Below are 26,404 nucleotides of genomic sequence, written 5' to 3' on the forward strand. Positions count from 1 at the left end.
TGGAAGTGAAAAGCAAAGGCAATTTTAGAGGGATATACATGAATGGATTGAGAAAAAGACCAACTTCTTACTTCAACAGATTAGCAACACATGTATTTCCAAAGCACCAATGTATTTGAACAGAAAGCAGGGGATAAAGAAGTTACTTAAAATTATCACAAAAATATTTACTATCTCTGGGTTCTAACTTTGCAAAACCAATAGCTCAGAACTGTTAATAAATCCCTGGGGTTACAAAAGGATCATTTCTTAGACATACTGGAATGAAACACTTTCCTGTTTCTTTTTAGCTGTATTACTTAAGGACTTAATTTGGTGTGTTTTGAGAATGTAACAGACTAGACATATTCTTCAGAGCTCAGTCTCAGTTATTACAGCACAGCCAAACTCTTTCCACCATGGTTTGCTAGAGATAACAAATCTCTCCCTCAGCCAAGGGAGTGTAAAAAGCAGTGTAAAAAGAAGTGGTCCAGGGAGACATTTTTCACATTGCCTCACAAAAAAAATAGGTTCATTTTCAAGTTAATTCTTTCCAGTTCCCTAGCTAAAACAAGACAGTTTAATTCCTGTTGCTAGGTGAGTACATTAGCAAAGTCTAAAATACAGCCCAATAAAAAATTTATATGATTTGCTCACCTGTGTAGCTGGATTATGTGTTTATAAATTTCAATCTTTCAAAAACTTTTGGAAGATTGCTCAAATGTATCATTGTTAGATCTGCAACCACAATTTCTCTGCAGTAGCAATGTAAATTACATCAGTTGGGGAGCTAAGTGCACACACTCCTCTGAGGAAAAAAAAAATTATGGACTTCACATAAATGTAGTCACAGAAGTTCCTTTTTCCCATTTCAAATTTGCCAGACATCTCTAAGTATACTGGTAATTCTGGGGGAAAAAAGTATTTTAGGCACCACGATTCCCTTTTAACTTTCAGACACCTGGTACCTCATCTTTCTATAACTGTCTTGAAGTGTCTAGAATAACAAGAAATCACTGAAACAAAGCAACAGATCAGCAAAAGCTGAATTAGTTCTAAAATTTAGATATGGCATTGAAATAGAGAACTATAAAACTCAAGAGGAACAAGCATTTATCTTTATTTCTAAACAAGATGTAATTTAAAAATAAAGTTTAAACATTTCCTAGCAGTATTACTAATTCAAATGTTGTTGAAATGTGAAAATAACTAATTTTTCATCCTTAAGCTGTTTATATGATTTTTGAAAGTTTTTTCCACTTTAATAACCTACAGTTTTAATAAACACTTGACACAGAATTTCTTTAAATATGCCTATATATTAAAATTCTCTTATCTTTCAAGTATTTTTAAAAGATGGTTAAATTGATCCACTTTGCAAGACAATGTTTATACCACCTCTTTTTAGCAGTATTGTAAACTGAATGCAATCTGGTTTTTAACATAATCCACAGCTGCTTCAAAATGTCCTTTCTGAAGCTCTAGTGCTTTTTCAAAGTACTTTAATGAAGAATGCCTTTAATTAGTATTCATTTCAAGTAGATTTTTTATTCATTTCATAAAAATCTGGTCTGAGGAGAGTTCTCATCCTTTTAAATAACTGACTAAATACTAAAATCCTAAAAATTAGAGTGAGCAGTAAGATAATTCATATGCCATTCTTCCAGATTTCCTTTACTTCTGCTTTTCAGCATATCTTCTTCATCTTTCTATCATAAAAGACTCTGTTACACACTGAAGAAAGTTTGAAGTGGAAAGGTTAAATGGTTAAATTTCACCAGAGCTGAATGTTTTATGTAATACTGGCCTTGCAGAACACTGACAATGATAAATACTGTGCAGTTAACTCCCTTTTATTGGGTCCTTTCTGTCCCAAGGACCAGAAGCACAATACTGAGCCACAGGAGAAACTGCCTAAGAAATCTGTATTTTCTGCTTTGATTAGCTTTAGTTAGCCATTTCCTGACTTTTTGCATTTAAGCATGTATGTGCAATCTAAAAAGACGATAAGCAAATTAAAGTTTAACCATTTCCTAGCCTTCCTGTTCTTTCTTTATCTATGGAGAGATTTTAGCAAAAATCCTATGTTCTCTGTCTTTATTTGGATTGAAATGTATTATCTCTACCTCTGGATGGAGAAACAGAGATAAAGTGAGTTACATGGGCTGAAGTTACATAGTGAACCAATGCCAATTAGTAAAATACACCTTTCCAACTACTCTTTTACATCCCCAGGACTGCACATCTAGCAAGCTGTGATGTAAAGTGCCTTATTTCTTTGCACAGATCTCAAACTAGGATGTATGAAATGTGAACACCAGAAAGCACTAAGCCATGGTGAAATGAATTTGAGGGAGGTACTTCATCCCTCAGAGACCACCTGAGGCAAAGAGAAAGGGACTGCTAGTAGGACACGGTCATTTACTAACCATGTGCAATTTTGCTGATTGCATTGTTGGCATTAGAGTACCACCTTATCAAGTTTAATAATTTGGGATTTTCATAGCACCTGCCACTTAGATTCAGTCTTTGTACAACATTGATTTTTTAAGCTAACTTCTACATGTTCACATTATCACGCAGGGGATGGTCCTGAAGCTTTACCTGTGTTGAAACTATCACCCCATTCAAAGCCCAAACACCAACTTCCATTGTCTTCTGACTATATAATCTATTTGAATGATTTTTTCCCCCCTAACTCAAGTCCTAAGAATCCGTATTATTTGAAATACAAAGCTGATGTCCTCAGCATGAGAGAGACATGGAGCTCTTAGAGGAAGTCCAGTGGACAGCTTTATAGCTGATCACAGAACTGGAGTATTACACAAGGAAAGGCTGAGGGAGCTGGGCCTGTTCAGCCTTGAGAGAGATGACTGAGAGGGGACCTCATCAATGTCTGCCAGTATCTAAAGGGGGGGTGCCAAAAGGATGGAGGCAGGCTCTTCTTGGTGGTGCCAATCAACAGGACAAGAGGCAACAGCCAGAAACTGATGCACAGGAAGTTCCAGCTGAACATGAAAAGCTTCTTTACTGTGCAGACAATCACACACTGGAAGAGGTTGCCCTGAGACAGTGTGGAGTCTCCCTCACTGGAGACACTCCAGAACCGTCTGGACACAATCCTGTGGCATGTGCTCTGGGATGACGCTGCTTGAGCAGGGGTGTGGTCCCTTCTGACCTGACCCATTCTGTGATTCTGTGAAAGAACCGCATGGCCCCTCAGTGTCAGCGAGCTTCTGAAGCGCTGTGCTCGAAGGAAGGAATACTGCATCCCTGAGGTGGATGGAACACCCGACGAAATAGGCGAGCCTGGGTCTTTACCCACGCGACTCCGAGTTCGGGGCGAGCTGAGCGTTTGCTCACAGGCTCTGGCAGTTCCACACCGAAGCCCGTTACCTTGGGTGCCCCATGAGCCCGCGGCTATGGCTGTGCCCGGGCCCGGCAGCTCCCCATAGCGCCTCGGGCGCCACGGGGCAGCACGACGGCTGCGCAGCGTAAATCGGCGCACGCCCGCCGGCCCGGGCGCTGCAAACACCGAGGCACGACCGCCCGGAGGAACCGCTCTCGCTATCCCCAGCGCTGGGGTTTAACCGTGCAGGCGGCACCGCTGGCCCGGCGAGAGGGCGAGCGTAGCCAGGCGGGTGTTCCCGCCGCCCCCTGCCTCTCCTGGCGGCGCCACGGAGCCGCCTCACGCCGCCGATCACCATTGCCCGCCGGCGCGGCGGCAGCTCGGCGCTTTGGGCGGGCAGCGGGCGCTTGGACGAGGCGTCGAGGGACGGATCGGTAGACGAGGGTAGAGAGAGAAAAGGTGGGAAAGTGGCGTGCGAGGCTGCAGGCAGCGGCCTTCTTGAGTCTGAAGAGGTGCGAGACTGCTTCCTTCACCGCCCTGCTCTGTGAGAGGTTGCTCCGGGTGTGTGTTGGTGGCGGGGGGGTGGGGGGGTGTGTGTCAGAAAGGGCTTGTCGGTGGCCGTGGTTTTTCTCTGGGCGGCCTGGGCTCCCCTGGTTGTCGCCTGAGGCGGCAGCCTGGGAGGGGTTGTCCCCACCTCCGGGTCGGGCCTACAGCCACTGCGGGTGCTGGGCTAGCGAGATTGCAGCGAGAGGTGCGCTGGCGAGTGGGTTTTGTGGGTTCTGCTGCTGTCTCTGCACCACCGAGATGGCGCGGTTGAGGTCAGGGAAAGTGGTGAGAGCCAGCGAGGTGAAGCCGGTTGATCCGGAGGTCACCAGCCCCGGCTCTTCTGGTGCAGGGTGTGAGGCAGGGGAGAAGCTGGTAGTGAGGCGGAGCCCTCGCCTGGCACCAAAGAGAAAGCCTGAGCAGCCCTTCCCTTCCTTTCCGCAACCTGCCAGGCTTTCCGGTGCTTCCTTTAAGCGTTTTGCTCCTCCTGTGCCCGAGCAGAAGGAGCAAGGTGAGAACAACCGGAAATTCCCAGATAAAAAAACCAAGGGAATCCAGCACAGGAAGTCTCCCAGAAGAAGCAAGGGTGTAGCTTCACCAGTTTCAGACACAGCTGAGTGTGACGATTGGCAAGCAGCAGCCACGGCTGCAGCGATGTGCTGGGAAGAGACCGTAAGAAGAGGGACAGGTCAAAGTCAACAGCTGTTCTTCTCAGGAACTACTTTGGAGAATAAGTTTTCAGCAGGGATTGAAAGGAATGAAAGTTTCTCAGAAGACCTGAACCTCTCAGATTTCCAGGAGGGTTCAAGGAGCTCAGGAAAAGAAGGCAAATATTCCTGTATGGAAATAAAATTACAAGTCCCATCCTTGAAGGGGGAGATTGAGAGCACAGAGAGACACAGAATTTCTTGTTTTCCAGAACCAGAAGATCTGCAACCCAGAAAGGTCACATGGAGTACTGGAATGAAATGCACTGACTCTGGAATGACACAGGACATGCAAATCCCAGATCTTAAGAAGAATTTGGGGGCTCAGGAAATCATGCCTGAACCAAAACCTGAGGAAGAGGTTGATATACCAGAAAACTTGATGGGGTGTCCATTAGTCAGATCAAGAACGCTAGGGATACAGGAAAAAGAAAAGAGATGCTTGGGCAGGAAAAGGAGGAGATCGGTGGTGAAACCAAAAGTACATGGTCCCAGAGAGAGGGGTAGTTCTGCCTTGCTGGAACAGCATACACTGTTTCCAGAGTCTAGGAAACGAGCTCTGAGTATGAGGAACAGAAATGCACTCCTGTCACAGCGGCTACAGGGTCCGAGTGGACAAGAGCAGCCAACAACCAGAAGAAAGACTCAGAAGCGTTGCATGAAAGAAGAGCAGCAGAGCTCAAGCCATCAGAAAGGACCAGACAGCCCAGGGGAAAGGGGTAAGCACTGGTAGAGCTCCATTGTAGAAGTACAGATACAGAATTTAGGCTCCTAAATTGGTCCTGCAGTAAGACCCCTTTAAAAACTGGCTGCTGGCTTAGTTTGAGAAAAGCTAGGGTGTGCTTCCCAGTACTGTGAATACCACCAGTCTTAGAAGAAGACAGATTTTCAGAAAAAGGAAAGGCTTTTCTTGGAGGAGGAAAGCAGCCTATTTAACACCAAGGAGAGAGAGAGAGGGAGGGAGGGAGGAAGGGGTATGGGCAGCAATAGGCAGGCCTTTGGTAAGAAGTGTTGGGAGTTTGTTTCCCCTAAAAGCATTCCTCATTTCTGCAGAGGTGGTGAGGCACAAGCAAGAAAGGAGGCAGTAGTTTCAGCAATGCCAGAATAAAAGACAGTCAATTCCTCATTCATCTATTACCTGTTTATTTTTGAATATGTATCATGCTGTCTTGTTTCAATGTCTGCCTTTATAGGATGCTGGGGTTTGCTCTCAGAACTTTTTTGCTGCTATTTTCTGCAAAATTCCAAAAGATGTAGAAGCAATGATTGTGTTTTGATGTTTTAAGAGAATGTTGAGTCAAACTGGAACAATTCTGAAAGAGGAGTTCTAAAAGTCTCTTTTTTTTCCAGGATGATTTTTACTTTCAAAGTGGATACATTCAAATGACAAATATTTACTATAGATTATTAATATTTTATCTAAAAGCCATATTCTGAAAAACTGAGGTATTAAAATTGTCTTACCTTGAAAAGGAATGTCTAAAAAAAATGACATTATACTAGCATCTTCTTGAGTTCATTCTCTAGTCTAAATTTTCAGATATACAGTTTTTTACATAATCTGTATTTGCTTTCAAATAAAAAGTAGTAGTCTCTAAAAATGCAAGTCCTTCAGTTTTCCTGGATCTTCTTGATCAGTCTGATGCATTTGATTGGACTATGTCTCTGGAAGATACTCCTATGAATAAGTGTTCCTACTAGAATCTGCTGTGTAAACAAAAGATTTTAAGGCTGAGCGTGCAAACGGCATCTGCATTTTTTTGCTAGATTTGCTCTAATTTATTTCCACCTATGTGGAATACACAACAGATACACAACTTCCAATGTCCTTATGACACTGTAAGGGTCTGTTCCTCTTTGCATTTGTTTCTGAAGATACTACATCCTTTGTTACTGTAAGTCTCAAAATAGTGTTCATTTAAAAAAAACATCATAGAACTTTACAGAAATATTTTAGCCTTATACAGTGTCATGTTCTTTAGCAGCCTTGAATGTTTGGGGGTTTTGGTTCTCTCTATAAAAGAGTTCAATAGGGTAGTCTTTTTCCCTTAAAGTTTTCTTTAATGACACTTCTTTGGTTTTTTAATCAGCAGAGGAACAATTGAAAGGAATTGAGCAGGACTCTGGTACTTTAGAGTCTGTGAAGAAAGTTAAGACAAAGCAAAACAGGGCAGAAGATTCTCAGGAAAAGGAATCTCACTATTCTAGATCTTCTGCAGTTTCTACTTCAGGTGGGACTGAAAGCAAGAGCTTTCTATGCCATGCTGTAACAAAAGAGCCTGGTGTGCAGTATAAAAAAAGGCAGAACAGATCTGGTCGAATCAAGCACTTGCAAAATTTAAGTGTGACCGCAGCTGAAAAAGTGATGAATACATCTGCAAAATGTGATGCTGAACATTGCAGTAGTGCCCTAAAGCGCTGTAGTGGCTTGCTCTGTGCAACAGGAAAGAATCCATTTGTGATGTTAGAGGATTGTAGTTACATCAATACATTAGTGAAGCCTTCAGCTAGTGGAACTACCAACAGTTATAAATTAAATGGATTCTTCCATGTAGCCCATCGTACTGGAGATCTGAATGATAGAATTTGCAGCACTAGTAGAATGCAGAATGAGAGATCACTCATAAAAGGTGGTTTATCATCTAATAAAGAAAAGAATGAAAATGAAGAAGGCTGTTTTTCAAGCTGCCTGAGTGAAAGCAATAAGTGTTTAAGGGGGAAAAACTGGAATACTGGTAGAAAGCCTAGAAAAAATATGAAAATCACGGAGGAATCTGCAGACATGGCTAGTAAATGGAAAAAGTGTGAGTTACAAACAGAAACAGCAGTTGCCATGTCAAGCTCGTTTGCAGTTTCAGGACTAAATCATACTCTGTCAGCTTCATGTGATCATACATCAGATTTTCATACAGAAAAAAATACTCATGAAGTACAAACTGTATCAGCCTGGAGAAATAATAGTACCAAATTACTTGCATTTGAAACTGGCTTTAAGAAGACATCTGAGCTCTCTGTAATAGCAAAAGGAGAAAATTCAACCCGTGTGGCACATTGTGCAGCTGCTTCAGATAGCCTGAGAGTGTTAGCTCACATCCATGATGTTTCTGATTGTCACAAAAGCAAGACAGGAGGAAATTTGAACAAAGTTAATAAGAAATTGCTGCAGTTTACCTGTCAAAGAACAGTTCCCATGACTGGTAAAAAAATTTGGCCTGTTGAATCTTGTGCCAGGACTTCTGAATGGTTTCTTAAAAATCGTGGGTCCGTCTCAGAAGGAAAAAGACTTTTAAAGGCTACTTTGGAGGATTCCTCTGATAAAAGCAGTGTTAAAGCTGTAGGACATAGTGAAGTGACTGGGAATTTGAGACAGTTGGATTTGTATACATCATTGGCAGACATTACAAAGGAAATTATGCATAAAAAGATTGATCCAAATATTGACTGTCAGACTTCACTTGAAACACCAGAATCCTCTTCTGTGGATATTTATGAGACTTTGACGATGAGCAATGAAAATGGGGAATCACCAGTTAATACAGATAGAAGTGCTGTGGCTCTTAACCATGATGATGTGCAAGAAGTTAAAGCAACCTTGAATTTTACAGCAAAACAAAAAAATGAAAATGAAGGAGATGTAACAGAAAGAAACCTGTCTGTGACAGTCCAGAATGGCACAACAGAACAAAAAGATGAAAATGAAGGAGATGTAACAGAAAGAAACCTGTCTGTGACAGTCCAGAATGGCACAACAAAACAAAAGGATAAAGATGAAGGAGATGTGACAAATAGAAACCTGTCTGTGACAGTCCAGAATCGCACAACAAAACAAAAGGATAAAAGTGAAGGAGATGTGACAAATAGAAACCTGCCTGCAACAGTCCAGAATGGTACTTCTACAGATAACACAAGCAGAATAAACTCCAGCCCTGAAGTATCAGTAGTGAACCAGACATTTGCTCATTTAAACCTAATTAAACCATTAACCTCTGGAAACCTTACAAAATTCAAAATTCCTTTATGCAGAAACAAACTTGAATCCAAGAAATTGGAATCTGTCCATTCATTTGAAAGAAAAACTTGCAGTCCACTAGAGCTTCTTGAAAGCACTAGTGCTCCAGGAAGGCAGAAGACAGGTGAAGATACTTTCTTGGTGAGTTCTGAGCAGTGTCCTCTTCCTGTCATGAGTGATGCAGCATCTCCACCTTCCATAGAGAAAAAAACAGATGACATTGACAGTAAGGACTTCCAGCGTGATGGCTCTGTAAAATTCTCTAATGAGATGTCTGTGCTCCCTGAAAGTTTTTCAGCATATCCGCATCCTCTTCGTGATGGACAGCTAGAGTCATCTGTGCCAGATTTCTGTGGTACTGAAAGTGTGCTGAAATCTAGTTTTCCTGGTCATTCTTGGAATGCAGTCGACCACCTTGTTGGATTAGAAATAAATGATGATAGAAAATCAAGAGGGAATTTTTCACAACACAGAAGTGAAAATTTACCAGATATCCTTGAAGCTTACAACCAAGACGTTCTTGTCATTGATGTGATTCAGAATGACCCTGACCTTTTTGGAACCAGTAATGAAGAGGAGTTTGCACCTGCATACTGTGAAAATTGTCCAGTGAAAGCATCCTCTGCAAACTGCATTAAAGACACAAGGCAGTGTATTAAGCCTGAGTCTCCCGTTACCTCAGAAAAGACCTATTCAGTAGAGAATAGTTTTAGGTATGCATATCATTCATTTTTTTTAATCACAATATTCCTAAGTACTTTTATCTCATATCTGTATACTTTGGTTGTAGTGGTCAGGCTTCCTTAGAGAATTTCACTAATTTCTGTTGAAATTAATTTTTTATTTGGTATTAAGTGGCTAAGTTTGATTGAACTATGACAGTATTCTGAATGCAGATAAATTAATTTGTTCTTCGTAAGAGCTGGGATAAACTCTGAGTTGTAGGACAAGGTAGTCCTAAAGGACTTGTTTAAACGAAGTGAATTATGAAAATAGAAACAAAGGTAATTAAAAGTAATACTCAATCTGGTTGACTGGAGATAGCAGATACCCCTTTGAAGGCAGTTTTCTTAGTTGTAAAGTGGTATAATACTTAGAAATGTTTTTACTTTTTAGGTGTATCTTATTCTTCTCTTGGATCTGTAAGAGTAAATGGTTCTCTCTACAGTAGTATTCCGTTCTGCCATTGTCCTTCCCTCCTTTTCTCCTGAGCCATATGAATATTTTTCAAATGTGTAATTTGGCTCAGGTGGTGTAAAGGTTTATAATCCTGCATCTTCATTCAGCAAGTTCCTGGTGTAAATCACTAGGTGTTAATGTTTTACTGGGTTTTGAGATAATAATAAAAGTCACAGGAGGAGGAAAAGAAGTTTAAAGTAGAAACTAACTTTTGTAAATGAGGTAGTAGTTCTTCGGGGAATGGATGAACTACTGGATCTACTGTCCAGTCTGTTTTCTCTCTTAAGCTTTGATACTTGTGTTCAGTGAAAAAAGTTTTAAGATTGAGTTTTTAATTTTACCAAGAAAAACATAAGGTTTAAATAGAAATAATGCAAGATTTTTCTCTGAAGATTAGTTTTTTTATTGGGATGGGTGTTCTAATTTTCTGTGTGTGGTCTTTCTAGGTGGCTTTATGTTACCTGTATTTTAAGTAACACTTCAATTATTTTCAGGATTGTGTCACCTTATAACTGCATTCTTCTCTTTTTTTACTCGCTGCTCTCCTTATCCTTTCCTTTTCATTAAACTCATGTGCAAAAGAGGAAGAAAATCTTCTTTGAGGTGTTGAACACTTTTTTGAACATGAGACTATAAAATTTTCAGATGATAATAGAACAAAATTTCTGCTAAAACAAGCCTCTAGGGAACAGGGCAAGTCTGTAGTAGGAGCATCCAACTTCTTGAGAAGCTGCTAGGCTGTATCATAGTAAATTCATTAGAAGGAGTATTCATTTTGGGCACAGTGTGTGTATGATACTGATGCCATGATGATTTTTTGCATTTTCTTTTATACCCCTTTTATAGCTTTTTGTATTCTTAGTGATTTTTAGCCTACATTCTTAGACTTACTTTGTTAAGCTAGGAGACAAAACATCTTAGAAGGCTCGTAGTTATGGATCAGAAAGCCCCAGACACCAAGGTCCTTTCCAGAAGGAAATTTTGTGAACTAAGATAGAACCATCCAGGGGAAGGTTCCTTGGGGAGGGGGGCTCACTCGAGCCTCTCACCCGGGAACCTCTGGTAGATATGCTAATTAGTAAGACCTATAAGGTTATACCCAATCTATCGTGTTTGTGCATTGCGGGGTGCATTTCGGTGCATTCCACCTGGACCTGGTGCACCTAAGGATCCTTACAATAAATACCGAGGTAAAATCCCTTTTTCCCTTCTAACCATGTTTGATTCTTGATTTTAAGAGCAGGGAAAGGCATCAATACCTCATACACACTGTATAACAAAATGAGTATTTACTGTATATTACCCAGGGTAATAATGGCAGTGGTTTCCAATTGACTGTTCAGACAACTCTTGCACAGAATGGGAAACCAGAACTTCTGAGCCCTCGTGTATTGGTTATGGTAATAAAGTTTGCTGTTTATCTAAATATTAACTGAAAATTTTGTTGGATCTTGTAAGTACTTTATAGGGGAGGACAAATACTCCCTTAATTATTAATTACATTTAGAGTAACATTACAGATTATTAACTAGATGAACAATGAACTTGTTTGCAAGTCACACTAAAACTTTCTTTCTGATGAATTGTTTTGCCATTAGCCAAGGCAAATAAAAATGCGTGGTGATTCTTTCTTAGAATTTCCTCTTGATTTGCTAAAGAAACAGGCAAAATTTCTTACTTTGCTTTTTACTTTCTATAATTTGATGCAAAGATCATTAGATGGTGGTTAACCATAGCTGGTAGCAGTCAGGAACATATTAATGAACCGGAATATGAGAATATTGAAATAAGGCAATAGACCTTACCACAGTTTTATCAGGTAATTCGTGGTATCACCAGATAATACCAGATCATGGCCAGTTCATGCTAATTTTTTTTGTTGTTGTTGACTTTTACCAAATACAGTTGGAACTTCAACAGGTTATTTCTCTGGTGCTTGCATTTTACATAGAGAACAGTGCTGGTCACTTCCAGGCATCAGGAAAACATTCTGGCCTGAAGCCTGAATGGGGCAGTAGAACTCATTTTTCATATATGCTTCTGTTTGCCATTTTCTGTTGCCTTGACTAGACAGCTTGCTGTCATTGCACTTGGTGTTATTCACCAGGTACAAGCTTCTAGAATCTGTGATGATGATGTTTTATATATTCTGTATGTAACATTTAAATATGTATTTGTACCTCCTGATTCTAAGGAGAAATATTTATTTTTTTCCCAACTTATCTTTGAAATAGATATCTTTCTATGAACAGTTGTTTTTGTTACTTTCTTTGAGATTCATTGTTATGCAAATTATCTTGAATATAAAATTACTATAAATCACATTTTTTAGAAACTGATGAATTGGCTCATTAGCACAGTGTTTCCTTGATTTGCTATGCAGAGAAAATTTCCCTTCTCGGTATTTTAAGCAAAAATTAAATGAGATAGTGAGCTTTTACTGAAAATTTTGGGTTTTGAAATGTCTTGGTTTTACTTAAAATGTTTAGGCATATACCTGAAGGTATGAACATAAGAAAGCCAAAAGAGAAAGTTAAAAAGAGTCTTAAAACAGTGTGTTGGATGTAAGGACACTGTTCATGACTAAAAGTATCACTGAGAACTTCTGATTTTATGTAACTAGTAGATTATTTTTGCTTTTGTGCAAGATGGAAATCTTAAATACACTTTCTGTTCAAAACAGATGCATGCAAGAATCTGGAGTGTCAAGTGATACTGAAAATTCCCATTATTTGGTGTTAAAAGGTAAGGGTCTCTGGAAATTTTTGGTATGTAATTAAAAGAAGAAGGAAACCAAAAAGATGTTTTGTGGCAACGCCAAAACTTTCTGCTTTCCACAAAAAAAAAAAAAAGAAGAACTTATCTGGTTTTGTATTATCTTTTTCTTGTAAGAGCAGTTTGTTTCCTCATGCATATAAATCAACATCTTTCAAAATGGCACAAGTCTGAGTCATACAGGGAACATCTTCTCTGTAGTACTTGTCTGTTGGTAATACTGGTGGGTTGGGGTGGGGTGTTTAGTTTGGTTTTGGTTGTGGGTTTTTTTACATTTCTCCGGTAGTTTAGGCGAAGAATTCTGTTAGTTGTTGAGATCGTAGTAAGGTGCTGAGTCGTGCTTTGGAGTTTAGCTCACAGTTAGAGGTGGTTGTTCTCTTGTGTTCATCGGCACACAGAATTCTGTAATCAGGTGTATTTCCAGGTTGTCCTCTTGGGGTTTTTTGTGGATGCTATGCCCATTCCATTGAGACACAGTTTTGTTTCTAAAGGATGCCCTTTTTTAGTAAGATATGGCTACTTCTGACTTAGTGGGGTTTTTCTTCCTATTTAAAGCAGAACAGTCCAGCTAGGCAGCACATGAATATGATTTGTTTTGTTTTCTACAGCTTGCATACCAGACCTACTGTGCAAGGTATACCTGGTGTGGAAGTTTCTATTACATAGATTGGAGGAAAAGGATTTTGACTTTGAATAGAGGCCTGTTACTGACCTAGTGGGCAACACATGGAGTGCTGAGACTGGTTTTGGAGGTTCATGGTGTTTCTGGTATCAGTTTGTCAGCTTGTTATTAATCTGACATTATGTGTTGATTTTGCTTCAGGCTTGAAAGGTGTCTGTGACAGTCCCTCTTGTGCTGGTTTTCCACATTAATGTGTTATGTTCATGTAGAAAGAGTGGTTTGGGCAGATAGTGCCTCCTGGAAGGAAGTGCCTAGTGACTGTTAGGGGAAGAGAAGATTTCAGGCTTCAGGGATTAGAAGGCAGAATCAAAGGTAATGAGGTTTTAAGAGCTCAGATACCAAGAAATAAACACAAGTTCCCTGAGGAGAAGTAGAGAGGAAGTGCACAGTTAGGCCTCTGGTCATGTAAAGAGACAGAGGGGCCTTTGCCATGGAATCTGCAATGCTAAGGTGATTGAGGCCAAACCTGGCAGCAAATTCTGTACTATTCATTAACTTCTGCATTTTCTTTGCTGTTTTACTTCATGTTCTACTGAAGTTTGAGGCTAAAAGTCTTTGGTTCTTCGTGTGGTGCTTAAAATAAAGAAAATTAAGTCCTTCTTCCAGATCTGAGAAACAAGATCACATCATAATCTTAGATGAATATGCACACAGTAACTTACGTTTAAGACATGACTTTTAAAAAAGACCTGCATAGAACAAAAGAAAGGTGCCTGGTTTTGCTAATTACTGACTATTTATGTGTTCATTTAGAAATATGTGTTACTGCTTTGGTGTCGTGTGTTACGTAGTGAGGTCATGGCTGCTTGCCTTAGTGGCTTCACCATTTAAGAAGGGGGAAAAGTACTACAGTAAAAGTATTCTGGATGACATCAGTCCTCTTCACCTCTCAAGTGGAAATCTTGTGTATGTTGTCTTCAACCAGATATGTCTTGTACTTGGTGATTACCCAGAGAGACCACTGACTGTAAGAGAAAAGCCTTTCCCATACTAATCTGATTCTTTCTTCCTGTGTCTGGACAACACAGTGCAGTTGAAATTCATTCATGTAATCCAGTAGTGATTTTCTTTTCTATGCAGAACTCTTCTGTTGTACATAAACAGCCATTTCAGGAAGTTACAGCCAGGTGTATTCTTCATTTCCTATGGCATCTGCAAAAGGTGCTGAAATTTCCTGACACTGAATTCTTACTGAGCTTACTATAATACAGGAATTTGGAGTTTCTCAGAGCTATCTATATTTAGTTTAGGGTTGCATCCTGTCAGTATGATTAACTTATGCCTTTTTCTAACAAAGACTAAAGTCTTTTTGCTTGCAAATTATCACACATATCTTCAACTGCATTTTAATAAAAAAAGCTTAACTGAATTTGTTTCTAAAATACTGAATTCAATATTCTATAAATAAACCTGTTGTACTGTTCTACAGGGACCATTAAAGAACATACAGCTTGGATAGAATTTTAATTACAGATTCAGCCTAATATTTGTTTGAAATGGTCCTGGCCTTAAGTGTGAAATACTTTTCCATATAAATTTCACATTTCGGAAGTCCTAGGAGTTGTTAAATGTCATTAAGTTCTAAGCCTTTGTAATATTTAGGAAATAAAAGCTTTGTTGTCTTGTAGCATATGAAACATATAAAGCAAGGTGTTTATACATTTTCAGCTGCAGATGTGAAAACCCACAACTCCTCCAGAGGAAGCAGTCCTTTGGGAGATGTTAGTGAGGACCTTCTTAAAGACAGGCAACAGAGCAAACTAGATGAACTTTTGAAGAGTTTTGATGTGGATGAAAAGGTACTGAGAAATTACACTTTCTCTCCTTAAACAGTTAAGGAAATTACAATCCACATAATTGGATAATTTCAATTACTAATGCTGTTTTGTCAACAAAATTTTAAATTTTCTGTAATAAAAAGAATATTAGCATTTCATAGATTAATATGTATTGACAATGTAATCTTTGCTTAACAGAACTTGATTTTTTTTTTATTGTCACCAATAATTAAGCTTCACATTTGAAATGAAACAGGATATTGTTATGTCAGTTGTTGCAGTAATGCTGTATTCCTAATGGTATGAAAACTACTGTTCCAATGAACACCTATGAGTAGTGCTTTGCATATGTCACATCTTTACATAACATACCTAGTTTTAAATGTTGCTGTTAAATGCCTCTCACCACACAGTAACAGGATGGGGCAGTGTTGGCAAGCTGGGGAGCTGCACAGCCATCATGCATCCAAGAAGAATCATTCTGTGCTTCATTACTTGTGCAAAAGGGCCTTTACGTTAACATACGGACTTCTAGCTGTTCAGAGGGAACCATTTTCATGCTCACTAACTTTATCTGACCTTTCTACTTTCTCTGTCCTCCCTCCTCTAGATAATAAGTGTAGTTCTTTTAAGATTTGCTGAAGTTTTACACTATTTGCTTTTTTGATAAGGAATTGGAATTTACATCTCTCTGCCACTCATACATAGTTGCTGATAGCATTTACTGTTTTCCTACTTCAAGAGTGGCTAGTGGTTTTAACTGGATAAGTTAAAATGTAAAATTCACATGGTTAAAAATTGGTAAGTGATTGAGAAGTTAATCGAACAGCAGAGAATCAGTTTCCCTTTCAAAATCATTTAAAAGAAGAGAAACATTTCCTTTAGCAAATGGAATTGGGGCTGCTAACATGCGATTCACAAAGTTAATAGTGCTTTGTTTCCTGACCTTTTAGAGAGACAAAAAGGGTCTGTCAAATAGTACAGTTTGCTGATGGTGGGGTGCTTGTTGCAATATTGCCAGGTCAGTCAGTCCTAGTTGGGTTGTTTCATAGTCTTGTTGCTTTGTAAAATCAGTGTGCTAGTGCTTGCTTTTCTGTGCTGTGTTGGACAGCAGAAAATATGTACAAATGATCTCACTCAACCCAAACTTAAACCACAAAATGCATACCCTACCTAAGCCCTACCTAAACCTGTTCTGTATGTGGGTAGAAAATACCTGCACACCTGCAGGGGGAATGCAATGGCAGAACACTTATTGCAGGTACTCTGCCATTTGGGGAGATTTTCAGATTTTGCTTTTTTAATGGTTTTTCCAGGTAATAATCCTGTGAGAAGGGCAAAAACTGACCATGGAGAAAAGGCTAAAAATATTCGGGACCTGGTAAAATAAAGTTTGGAAATCTGATGAGAGTATATGCATCTCTCATTCTTTGGCTATCATAAATTTGTGATAGAATATTAAGTCCTAAGTTACTTCCTGAATAATGGATGAAACAAAGCCAGGATTTTATGACTGCATTCTGTATTAGTCTTTTCACATTCTCTCCTCCAAATATGTTTCATGCTGTCTTTTTTCTCCATATTGTTGGGGATTTTTTAACTATCCATGATGGTGTACAGCTGAGCAAAAGGCTTAAATTCCTTCTCGTTTCAGTTTTAAATTTCATTAAACTTGATGAAATGACTTGTGGTTTTCCACACATCTGCCAGGCACAGTTAAAATTGGGCAGTGGGCCTAAAAATTGCTGAAATTATCACGGGAGCAAAGAGGAGTGAAGGCAGTCACATCACCTTTTTTTCCAATTAACAATCACTATTTTCAAGAACACAGAGTATAAGGGCAGTACGTCCGTTAACAAAGATGTTTTAAGAGTAACCTTACACACCAAATTATAGTTCCTACAGTTAAGACTGTCTTACCACACCTTGCAGTGATCACTAACAGTTTTAAGTCTGGAGAGTAAAGCATAACAGGCTTAGTAGTGCTTTGCTGTACCTGAAAATAACTTTTCAATATCTTCACAGTTCAAGCTTGCAGATGGAGTGCCTGATGTTGAAGAAGAAAATAAGAGTGAAGCTGAAAAAAGGTACATATAGCGTGTCCTTCATGTAACCTGTGGTGTTCCCCAATTATTATACAAATGAAACGTGATGTTGTTACCTAAACATCATCAGTATTTAATTCAATTTTCTATGTTACTGTAACTATGTGACGAAGAAAATAAATATGTGAAATAATATCATTTCACTCTACAAAGTACAGAACAAGTATAGTCATAGCCTGACAGGACAATAGGGCTTATTTTTTTTTTATGACTGGTAACAAAATATATTCACTTCATGACAGTGTCTCACTTTTGCATCTCAGTGTTAATGTAGCATAAAATGCATTTCTTGACACAATAGCGCTTACCAGAACTTAACAAAACCAAAAAATAGTAATAAATAAATCATGAAGCTTTCATTTTTCTTTTCTGCTTATGAAAGAATTGAAAGATCTCATTCAGATTCAGGCTGACAAATATTTGTACAGCAGTAGAAAAAAGGTGCTTAAAAACATGTCACATGGAGTTAAGGACATGCTTTACTGTTCTTCTAGCTTCAAGCTGCGTTTGCAGTGTTTATTGTACACATTGTTTATTAGTCTGATTCACAGAATCACAGAATCACTGAATAAGCTGAGTTGGAAGGGATCCGTAAGGATCATCAAGTCCTACTCCTGGCCCAGCACGTCAATCTGTGCCCAAGAGTACTGTCCAAATGCTTCTTGAATTCTCTCAGGCTTGGTGCTGTGACCACTTTCCTGGGGAACCTGTTCCAGTGCCCAACCACCCTCTGGGTGAAGAACCTTTTTCTAATATCCAACCTAAACCTCCCTGCACACAACTTCAGGCCATTCTCTTGGGTCCTGTCACTGGTCACCAGAGAGAAGAGATCAGTGCCTGCCCTTCCTCTTCCGCTGACAAGGAAGTTTTAACTGCAGTGAGGTCTTCCCTCAGTCTCCCCTTCTCCAGGCTGAACAGACCAAGTGACCCCAGCCACTCATATGGTTTCCCCTCAAGGCCCTTAACCATTTTCGTTGCCCTCCTCTGGACACACTAACAGTTTAATAACTTTTTTACATTGTGTCACCCAAAATTGCCCCAGCACTCGAGGTGAGGCCGCCCCAGTGCAGAGCAGAGTGGGACAATCCCCTCCCTTGCCTGGCTGGTGAAGCTGTGCCTGATGCCCCCAGGACAGGGTTGGCCCTCCTGGCTGCCAGGGCACTGCTGGCTCATGTTCAACTTGTCAATGACCAGGACCCCCAGGTCCCTTTCTGCAGTGCTGCTCTCCAGCTTCTTGTTCCCTAGTCTGTCTGTACATCCACGGTTGCCCCATTCCAGGTGCAGAATCCGTCACTTTCCCTTGTTGGACTTCATACGGTGTGTGATTGTCCGATCCTGAATTAGTGTCAGACTGAGAAATTTTCATTCATCAGCAGTCCAGAAGTGGCAGAGAATTAGTTTTTGTGGGGAAGGTGTACTTAAGATGGAATCTTAAGTAATTAGAAGAGAAATAACATATTTTAGAGTGTTGTGGTTTAGGAGCAGTAATCAGCAATTAGCTACTGCAAAAATTAACCCTGTCCTGACTGGAACTAGGACACAGTAATCTTCAAAATAACCAATAAACCTTAGCTGACATAGAAGAGAGTACTGCTTTTTTTCCAACACCACTCACATTCTGCAACAGACTGTGCCGAAAGTCTGTTGGTGGAGAATACTGCATCTTTTTGTTAATCCACTAGAGAGCTCCAAGCTCCTCCTGCTGTAAAATACCCATTTAAATTTACCTTAGTAGCATAAATAGTTCTTTATACTGTAGAATAAGTAGATTGTGCTGAATAAAATATGTTTGTGCAAAGCAGTACTCTGTGTGGTTAGAGAAGAAGCCTTCATTTGGAGTTGAACTATTTTCTCTAGTTTTACTGAAAAATGTTACATTGCAAAGTTTTATCTAGAAGAAAACATAGTTGCTGTTCTTATTTAGCAAACTCCACTTCTAGTGATGCTGTTACTAAAAAAAATGCTTGTAGGGCTATATAGGTTACAGTTCCTGGCAAAATTGTGTGTAGTTTCATGTCTAGATTAAAGAGCTCTGAAGGTAAACTGCTATGAAAATCCTGTTGTGTCAGATCTGAGCCTGGCATCCTGAGGAAGCCTAAGAAAATTTTACGTGGTAACTTGAAATTTCTGAGTAACTGAAACTGCAGATTTTTTGTTCCCTCTGGAAACCAACCCAATGCACTGATGAGAATAAAGATCTTGAAAAATTTGGGTTTGTTAGATGGAATTTCTTCCTCTCTACTGTAGCATTTTTATTTCAAATTGCCTTGAAAACATCCTGAAGTTTATGAACTATTTGAATTATCCTGGCTATGAGAAGTATTAAGTATCTTGAATCCCTCATAGGAGATAGCAACTCTGTTTCTGTTTGCAGAGGAGTAAGCAGGTTGAAATGTCCTTTGTACTGAACCAGGATTCTTAATTGAAAGGGGGAAGGGGAGGGAGATCTCATGAAAGGGGATGATTTTTTTACCTGTGGCTTTGTTTAAAAATATGAAAGAGATTACTAAGTATTTTGCTAGCAATATTTTTAGCTTCTTTTTGAAAACGTCACATTTTAGTAGTTTAATTCTCCGGAATGTACATATTTGGGAATAAAAGCAGAACAGTCTTTAATTTCCCTTTGAAATCACCTAAATCTTCTGTCCCGTAGTCAGTTTTTAGGAAAGAAAACAGTTGACTCTTCAAATGTAATTGGAAAAGCCTTGGGGCTTCCTCCTTTGGCAGATACTACATAACAGACTACTGTAAATTAGATACTTCTTCAGTGGTGACAAATCATCTCAGTCTTCTTGTCAGCATGGGGAGGGGGGAGGAGTGGTTCACAGGTGCCTTTTCTACTTATTTATTGAATTTCATATAGTTACGCCTTAGGGCAGAATAATCTCAGCTAAAATCATAATCAGATTGGACCAGGCAAATGAGAGTAATGAAAGTAAAATTGTTGGGACTGCTAGCTATTTAATTTACCGCAGGTTTTGAAGTGTTGAGTAAATTGTTGAAGAAATTCTCATCTTTTATATGCTTAATCCCTCTTTTTAGGCATGCAGTACATGAAAGAAACACCTGTTTAATTTGGTTAAACAAATTAATTGTAACAAATTTTTGGTTTTTAATACTCAACAGTGACTGTAAATACAAAGGGAACTGCAAATTGTTATCAGGATTGTCATTGAATGACCGAAAAGTAAATCTCTTCAGTGAAGCTACAGAGATGAAATCCTGGACAAATGGTATTGTATGCTGTGTTGGTGAACCCTTGGAATTTTTTTTTGCGCTTTATTTACCCATGAAATCTTAAGGACTGTTTTCAGTTCCTGAGGGTGTTGGCTGGAATTTTACTTTGCATGTATAAAAGCAAAACTGAAAGCTCTCATGTGATAGGTTAGTGAGGGGTTTTGGGTTGGGTTTTTAGCAGAATTCTATTTGGTAGGATCAGATAGAAATAATTCTATCTTAATATTTATTCTTCTCAGATACTTTAATGGTACAGCAGGGCCTGCATTCTTAGTAGTTTGACACATTGTGTTTGAGGTGCCTTATTAGCAAGTAACTTGTTTTCCTTTATTTGTGGTCAGAGAATGTGACTGCAGATTTGGTTGGTTGGTTGGTCTTAATAAAAATTGCTAAATGGTTTGCCTACCTTACTGAAGGTCAGAACCTTGTTGTTTATGCCAATTCAAATGTTGTTGAGGCATTCACTAGACTGGATCAAGGAAATTACGTGGATTTAATAAATAGCACTTCATATTCACCCAGTATATTTCACACCTGGGACAGATACCTCTTTAGTATCTTTGCCACCAGAGAAATCATAATGGAACTGTAGCCACTGCACATAACAAATCTGACACTTAGCCTTACATAAATGCATGGTTTATTTGGTGTACAAGATAGAGATAAAACAGGAATTGATTACTTACGGATAGATATTGCATTCTGTTTCTTTGCAACAGCTGCTTTGGAAATCAATTTTTTAGAATCAATGTTTTTAGAATTATTGCTTAATATGGATGTGTATAAACATGGATTTCTTGAATTAAGATCAGTGACGGGGTTCTTGTTTAGTTTCAAATTACACTGTCAGTCTGAGCTTGCAGAACAATTTTATCATCATGTCATTTAACAGTATTTTGAGGTAGTGCAAGAAACACAGATGCTATAAAAAGCAACTTTGAATATGTCTTCAGACTCGAGTTGTTTGAAACTGCTCATGTCTTTGGCCTTCTGAAGAGTTCTTCTACATCTTCCTTCTTAAAATCATTTGAAAGTTGCCAAAGCAAGAGTTTCTGTGCTAGTACAGGGCAAAACAGCCTTTTATTCCCAGACCTGTACAGGCAGGATTAGCTGTTTCACTTTAGTGCCTGCTTCCCTACAAGTCTGACCTACAGTCCGCAGGAAGAGTACAAACACTTGAAAGGACCTGGTCAAAAACTCTGTGCTTGGGGATGGGAAGAATCTGGAGGAAAGATCAAATTCCCAGTGGCATTTTTCCATAGATAGTGGTTGGCTGTTTTCTCAGTCTTTTTCTTGTCACTAAGTGTATCCAATCCTGAATTTATCAATGGCCCACCATCACTTCACAAGGTTTTGCGATGTGACAGTACCTGACATTAAATATTCATTGTTCTACACTATGTTGTTCCTTCCTATCCTGTGATGGCCCTATCTGTTTAGAAAGACATGCAAATTAAGAACCGAATACCTAGTGCCAGTCTCTAGCAGAACATTTGTTACTGGATGCCCTTTAGTAGCTATAGTTTATCAGAAGGGGCTAAGCACCCTGTCTTTTGAACACTCAGTTCTTTGAAGGAGCCAAATGGGAATCCTAGAAAGCAGGGCATTCAAAGGCTCTCATTTGTCTTTAGATACGGAGCTGAAATTTTGAACTTTTATCTTCCATTAACATTATTCATTTTTCAAAGAAAGAAAACTGTAATCAGTAATAATTAAAGTTCTAAAACCAAGTTTCACGGTTAAGAAACCAGTGACTTACATTGGGCTAAAGCTCACTACTGCACTGCTTAAAACATATGAGTATGAAAGTTTTTCTATCAGTTCTGAAAAAATAGCTTAAATTTAGGGCTAGTGATGTTGGAATGCAAAGATTACTGATAAAGTGGGTAGGTTCTTTTCCTTTTGAAATTAAAACTTCTAGATATTTTTATTTCTTTTCTTATCTCTGTAAGTTAGAGTAGGAACCTTGGATAAAATAGTGAATTTTTAATTTAAATGTGATTACTCTTGAAGTTTGTGTAAAGTCTCACTTTCAGGATGATTAAGAAAACTGTAATTTAAATTACTGGCTTTAGACTGCATTAATCAAATTTTCATTAATAGTTGCTGTGACTTGAAGGAACTATAAATATAAAGGAAAATAAGATAAATGAGAGAGGTTTCAGTATGATTCATTTTTATTATGTGACTTGCTGCCCTCATCCCAATTTTTAGGTTACAAATCTTCAGGAAGAAGTACTTTACTGCCATTGAAGAATTGTGGAGATTTTGAGCCATGGAAGACAGAGAAAAATGCAATTGTGAGTTGTTAAATCTTTGATTTCTGATCCTTTTGCACTAAATTTCGTATGGCTATTCAGACAGTTCCCCATATATCAAGTCAGAAATTATGAATCTGTACATGTTTATGTTTTTATACCTTTAAAGATGTTATCACTGAGTAAATACCGTTTCTGAGAACAAAATCAGTGATGAAGGGACAGCTATTCACAGTGGAGTTTTCTTGATTTCTGTTGTTAGCTTAAGCAAAATCAAATAATGCTTTTTGCTTTATTGGTTTTTGTAGAACTGAAAAACAGACAAGGTTTCACATGCTTAGGACAGCCTGCTTTATCCATGATGCTGGGCACTGAAAAAGGGTAAAGGAAATTTATGCCCCAGAATTCTCAGATGGTTACTCAGAGCCTTGCAGGATCTTGTCACCTTTCTCCTTCCTCTTTACTCATTGTCCATCTCATTTAGCAGTTCTTGCATTATCCCTGTTTGTGGTCTTCAAGACAGCCTTTTGTTGTGTTAGACACTAATGTGACAGGACAAGGGATTGATCTTTGTGTCCTTTGAAAAGCTGCAAGTACAGTATAGAGATGAGGGTTGTTTCAGAGGCTTAATTATAGATCACACCTGCTGCTTTTGTTTATAATTTGTAGATATTTTGAAATTCTAAAAAACAAAGAACATGTTTGCTTTCAAGAAATACTAGGTGGCTTCTTCTGCCTGTTTTAATTTTATTTTATTCCAGGCTTCTCATTCAGTCCAGCAGATCCTTGATGCACTTAACTTGCCCCGTAGATACTGCAGATATTATTTCATGACTTCACGTGGGTGTGAAAGAGCAAAATGTTGGTTCTGTCATGTTCCTGGACAAGGGGAAGAAAAGGTAAAAAAATGTATTGAAGTAAGGAAAAGATTGTAAGTGTGAACACTTTTTAGAGCAAAATATCGTTTCCTTTGTTCATTTATATATGGAAAGGGAGCAAATTTCAGGGGTTGATGGATGAAAAAATTGTTCAGAAATTCTTCCTCTCAAGGTCTTCTAAAGTTTTTTTTAAACATGGTATAATTTTGAACTAGTAGATATTTTGAGAGAACATGCATCAACAGAAGAGCAAGAATTAGGCTGTACAAATACAGAGTAGCAGAATGGGCAGATTCTGAGACATTTCTATCCTGAGCATCAGGGACTTTAAGCAAACCTTTGCAAAGGCTTTTTATGCATTGTTAAAGCCAAAAGTCATCTGTGGTATATTACTTCCTGCATGTTTTGTGCAACACGAGCATAGTTGTTCTAAAATGCTATAATCTCCTTAAATGGAGCAACAATTCTCATAATATTTGCAAGCAAAAATAGTTTTCCAGTGACAGGCAAATTAAATGTGTTTTCAAACCATTTAACAGAGATATTATGATTTTAATGCTTCCAAGAACTGTGCAAGGCAAGCTAATTGTGCTGACATTATGTAATAAGATTTTGAAATTGGCTGTGTGAAAGTTTTGTAAGTTAACTGGAAGCAAACAAAAACATCGAAACAAGTAACCAATAACAAACGCCTAAACTTGTCCTCACAAGGTCTTACAAGACTTATATCTTACCTACCATCTTATTGGTATGAATGCAATTTTATCACTAATGTCAGTAGGTAAAACATTTCAGAATCGAAATACAGAAAATAACTTGCAGTTAACCTGTTAGACATAATTGCTAAAAAAAAATTAACATCTAAAGGAGCTTGTCTGTCTTCCTGATATCTTAGATATACTGTGTCAGAATTTTAGAAATACATCAGTGTGATTTGGTTTTATTGTTCTTAATGTTTTCTCTTTTCCTTAATATATCTCAAGAAAAAAGCTGCTTTATATTTTTTCTAATGCTTTCTAACCCCTTTGAAAATTTGTATGACATCTTAAAAATACTAAGATAATTTGAGACTAGTTTTGTATGGAACATTTTTCCTTTTTTCTCAGGTGTGATATATCTTTGGCAGGCTGTAGTGAATATTTGCAATTTTCAGCTGGCTTATCTAAGTAATTGTGGTTTGTAGTGCTTCATTATATTACAGGCACATGAAAGAATTATTTGCCTAAAGCTATTAAAAATCCATTCCATTTGATTTTACTTGTGGCGCAGCACTCCAGCACACTTTCAACAGTTCTGCCCACCAACCCTAGCCAAAGTTTTGTGGTAGTCTGAAAGTATACCTGGGTTTTGTTTGTTTGTGTATGTATTTATGGTTTTAGACCTGTCAATTTAAAAATGATAATAGGCCAAGTACCTCATGGTGGCACCAAAGTACATAAACGAAAAACAGGTAAAGAAGCGACAAAGGCATCTAATCTTATACAAGAGGAATAAATCTCTTCAGGAACTGTTATGCAGACTGATAGTCCACTTGCTTAGAGCTGTGTTTTCAGTGATAATAGTTTCCAGCGTTTTTGAAGAGAAATACCTTTCCACATAATGTATATTTTTTTCTTTTTCTTTAAGTAACTGGTTGATGCTTTAAGGCATAACTTCCTAGTATATAACACTTTAAAGTTGTGGTTGATCACCCAATACAGTAGTGCTTGAATTCATAAAAACATCATATGTTTTGAAAATCAGCATACTCTTGAGCTCAGCAAGCTGTACACGTTACCAGTTTTTTGTCCTTTTTTTAGAAGATGCCTTTCATTTTCAAACAGTGAAATCTGTTTTGTATTAGGTAAACAAAACTGTTAAGACTGTTTTAAATACTTGCCAAAGTAAAGGGAGGGTGGATCTTAACAATATGGATCAGTGATGGAGGGAGGGTAACGGAGATGAAGCTGGTCTCTTCTCAGTGGTCCTCGGTGAAAGGGCAAGAGGCAGTGAGCTTAATACAGGAAATTGTTTTGTTCAAATGACACTTCGAGTGTAGCACAGACAATCATTTCATGGTTAAATAAGTTGTTTGAAAACATGTCTTTATGCAAGCTGTATTTCTCTTCGTGATTTTATTTTAGCTTTGTGTACCTTACTCATTAATTTTTTTGGACTCCTATCCATTAAAGAAATTTTTACTTTTTGTGGCTTCATATTCTCCTATTCCTTAATCCTATGAACCTCTTAACTGGAAACAAAATGGATATAAAATAGGATGATTTCTGCCTTCATTAGTGTTGTCTTAAACTTTGAGACCTTGGGTATATGCTTCTGTTGTGGTGGACTTTGGTTTTGTTTTTTTAAGGTGGCTTCCTAAAGAAATGAGATTCTACATTGTCCTTTTGTTACTGTCTCTAACCACCACTAAACGACCTTTGAACCTTTTGGTCAGTTTCAGCCACGCTGAATAGAGTGTGCATCTCAAAGCTTCCACAGCTTACAGAAACTTCCTGTAAGAACGATCCTGGTTTTGATCTCACTGAGATAAAGGCTGCACTATGGGAGTTTCTCCCTTATTAAACAATAGAGTGGGCACTGAGTGGAGATGCTGAAGTATTTACTGAATTCCTGTGCTTGTTCTTCTGAATAAGCACATCTGTGTTACTGTAGTAGGACCATGTTTTACTGGAGATTTGGTTGGTTGATTGTATAAGATAGAGAGGCCTTTACTATGGTTTTTATTAAATTGTCATGTTAAATGAATCATGGAATCAACTGATAGATGACAGAATAGTGCGATTTACACTGCCTTTTGAAAATAGGAATCATCTCTTTCATGTACCTTAATTCAAAATCTATTACAGCTAACTCAAAATTTAAAGATTCTTATATTTTTGTAGTCTGTGGGTGCAGTTACACCTTTCAAAATTGGAACAACTAAAT

General features: G+C 38.4%; 1 protein-coding gene across 3 annotated transcripts in view; it reads left to right on the plus strand.

Annotated features, from left to right (window-relative positions):
- The first annotated feature begins 3,696 nt into the window (after positions 1-3,696).
- Positions 3,697-26,404, plus strand: part of TOPAZ1 (testis and ovary specific TOPAZ 1) — a 44,020-nt gene continuing 21,312 nt past the window's right edge. For all 3 annotated transcript variants that reach the window (XM_048301160.1, XM_048301180.1, XM_048301170.1), the window contains exons 1-8: positions 3,697-5,297; positions 6,672-9,300; positions 12,450-12,511; positions 14,892-15,022; positions 17,027-17,088; positions 20,233-20,339; positions 22,558-22,643; positions 23,363-23,500. In XM_048301160.1, coding sequence (XP_048157117.1) covers positions 4,133-5,297; positions 6,672-9,300; positions 12,450-12,511; positions 14,892-15,022; positions 17,027-17,088; positions 20,233-20,339; positions 22,558-22,643; positions 23,363-23,500 — 4,380 coding nt within the window. In that variant the 5' untranslated portion in view covers positions 3,697-4,132. The remainder of the gene's footprint in view (positions 5,298-6,671; positions 9,301-12,449; positions 12,512-14,891; positions 15,023-17,026; positions 17,089-20,232; positions 20,340-22,557; positions 22,644-23,362; positions 23,501-26,404) is intronic.

This window comes from Corvus hawaiiensis, chromosome 1 (assembly GCF_020740725.1).
Source record: "Corvus hawaiiensis isolate bCorHaw1 chromosome 1, bCorHaw1.pri.cur, whole genome shotgun sequence".
Lineage (NCBI taxonomy): Eukaryota > Metazoa > Chordata > Aves > Passeriformes > Corvidae > Corvus > Corvus hawaiiensis.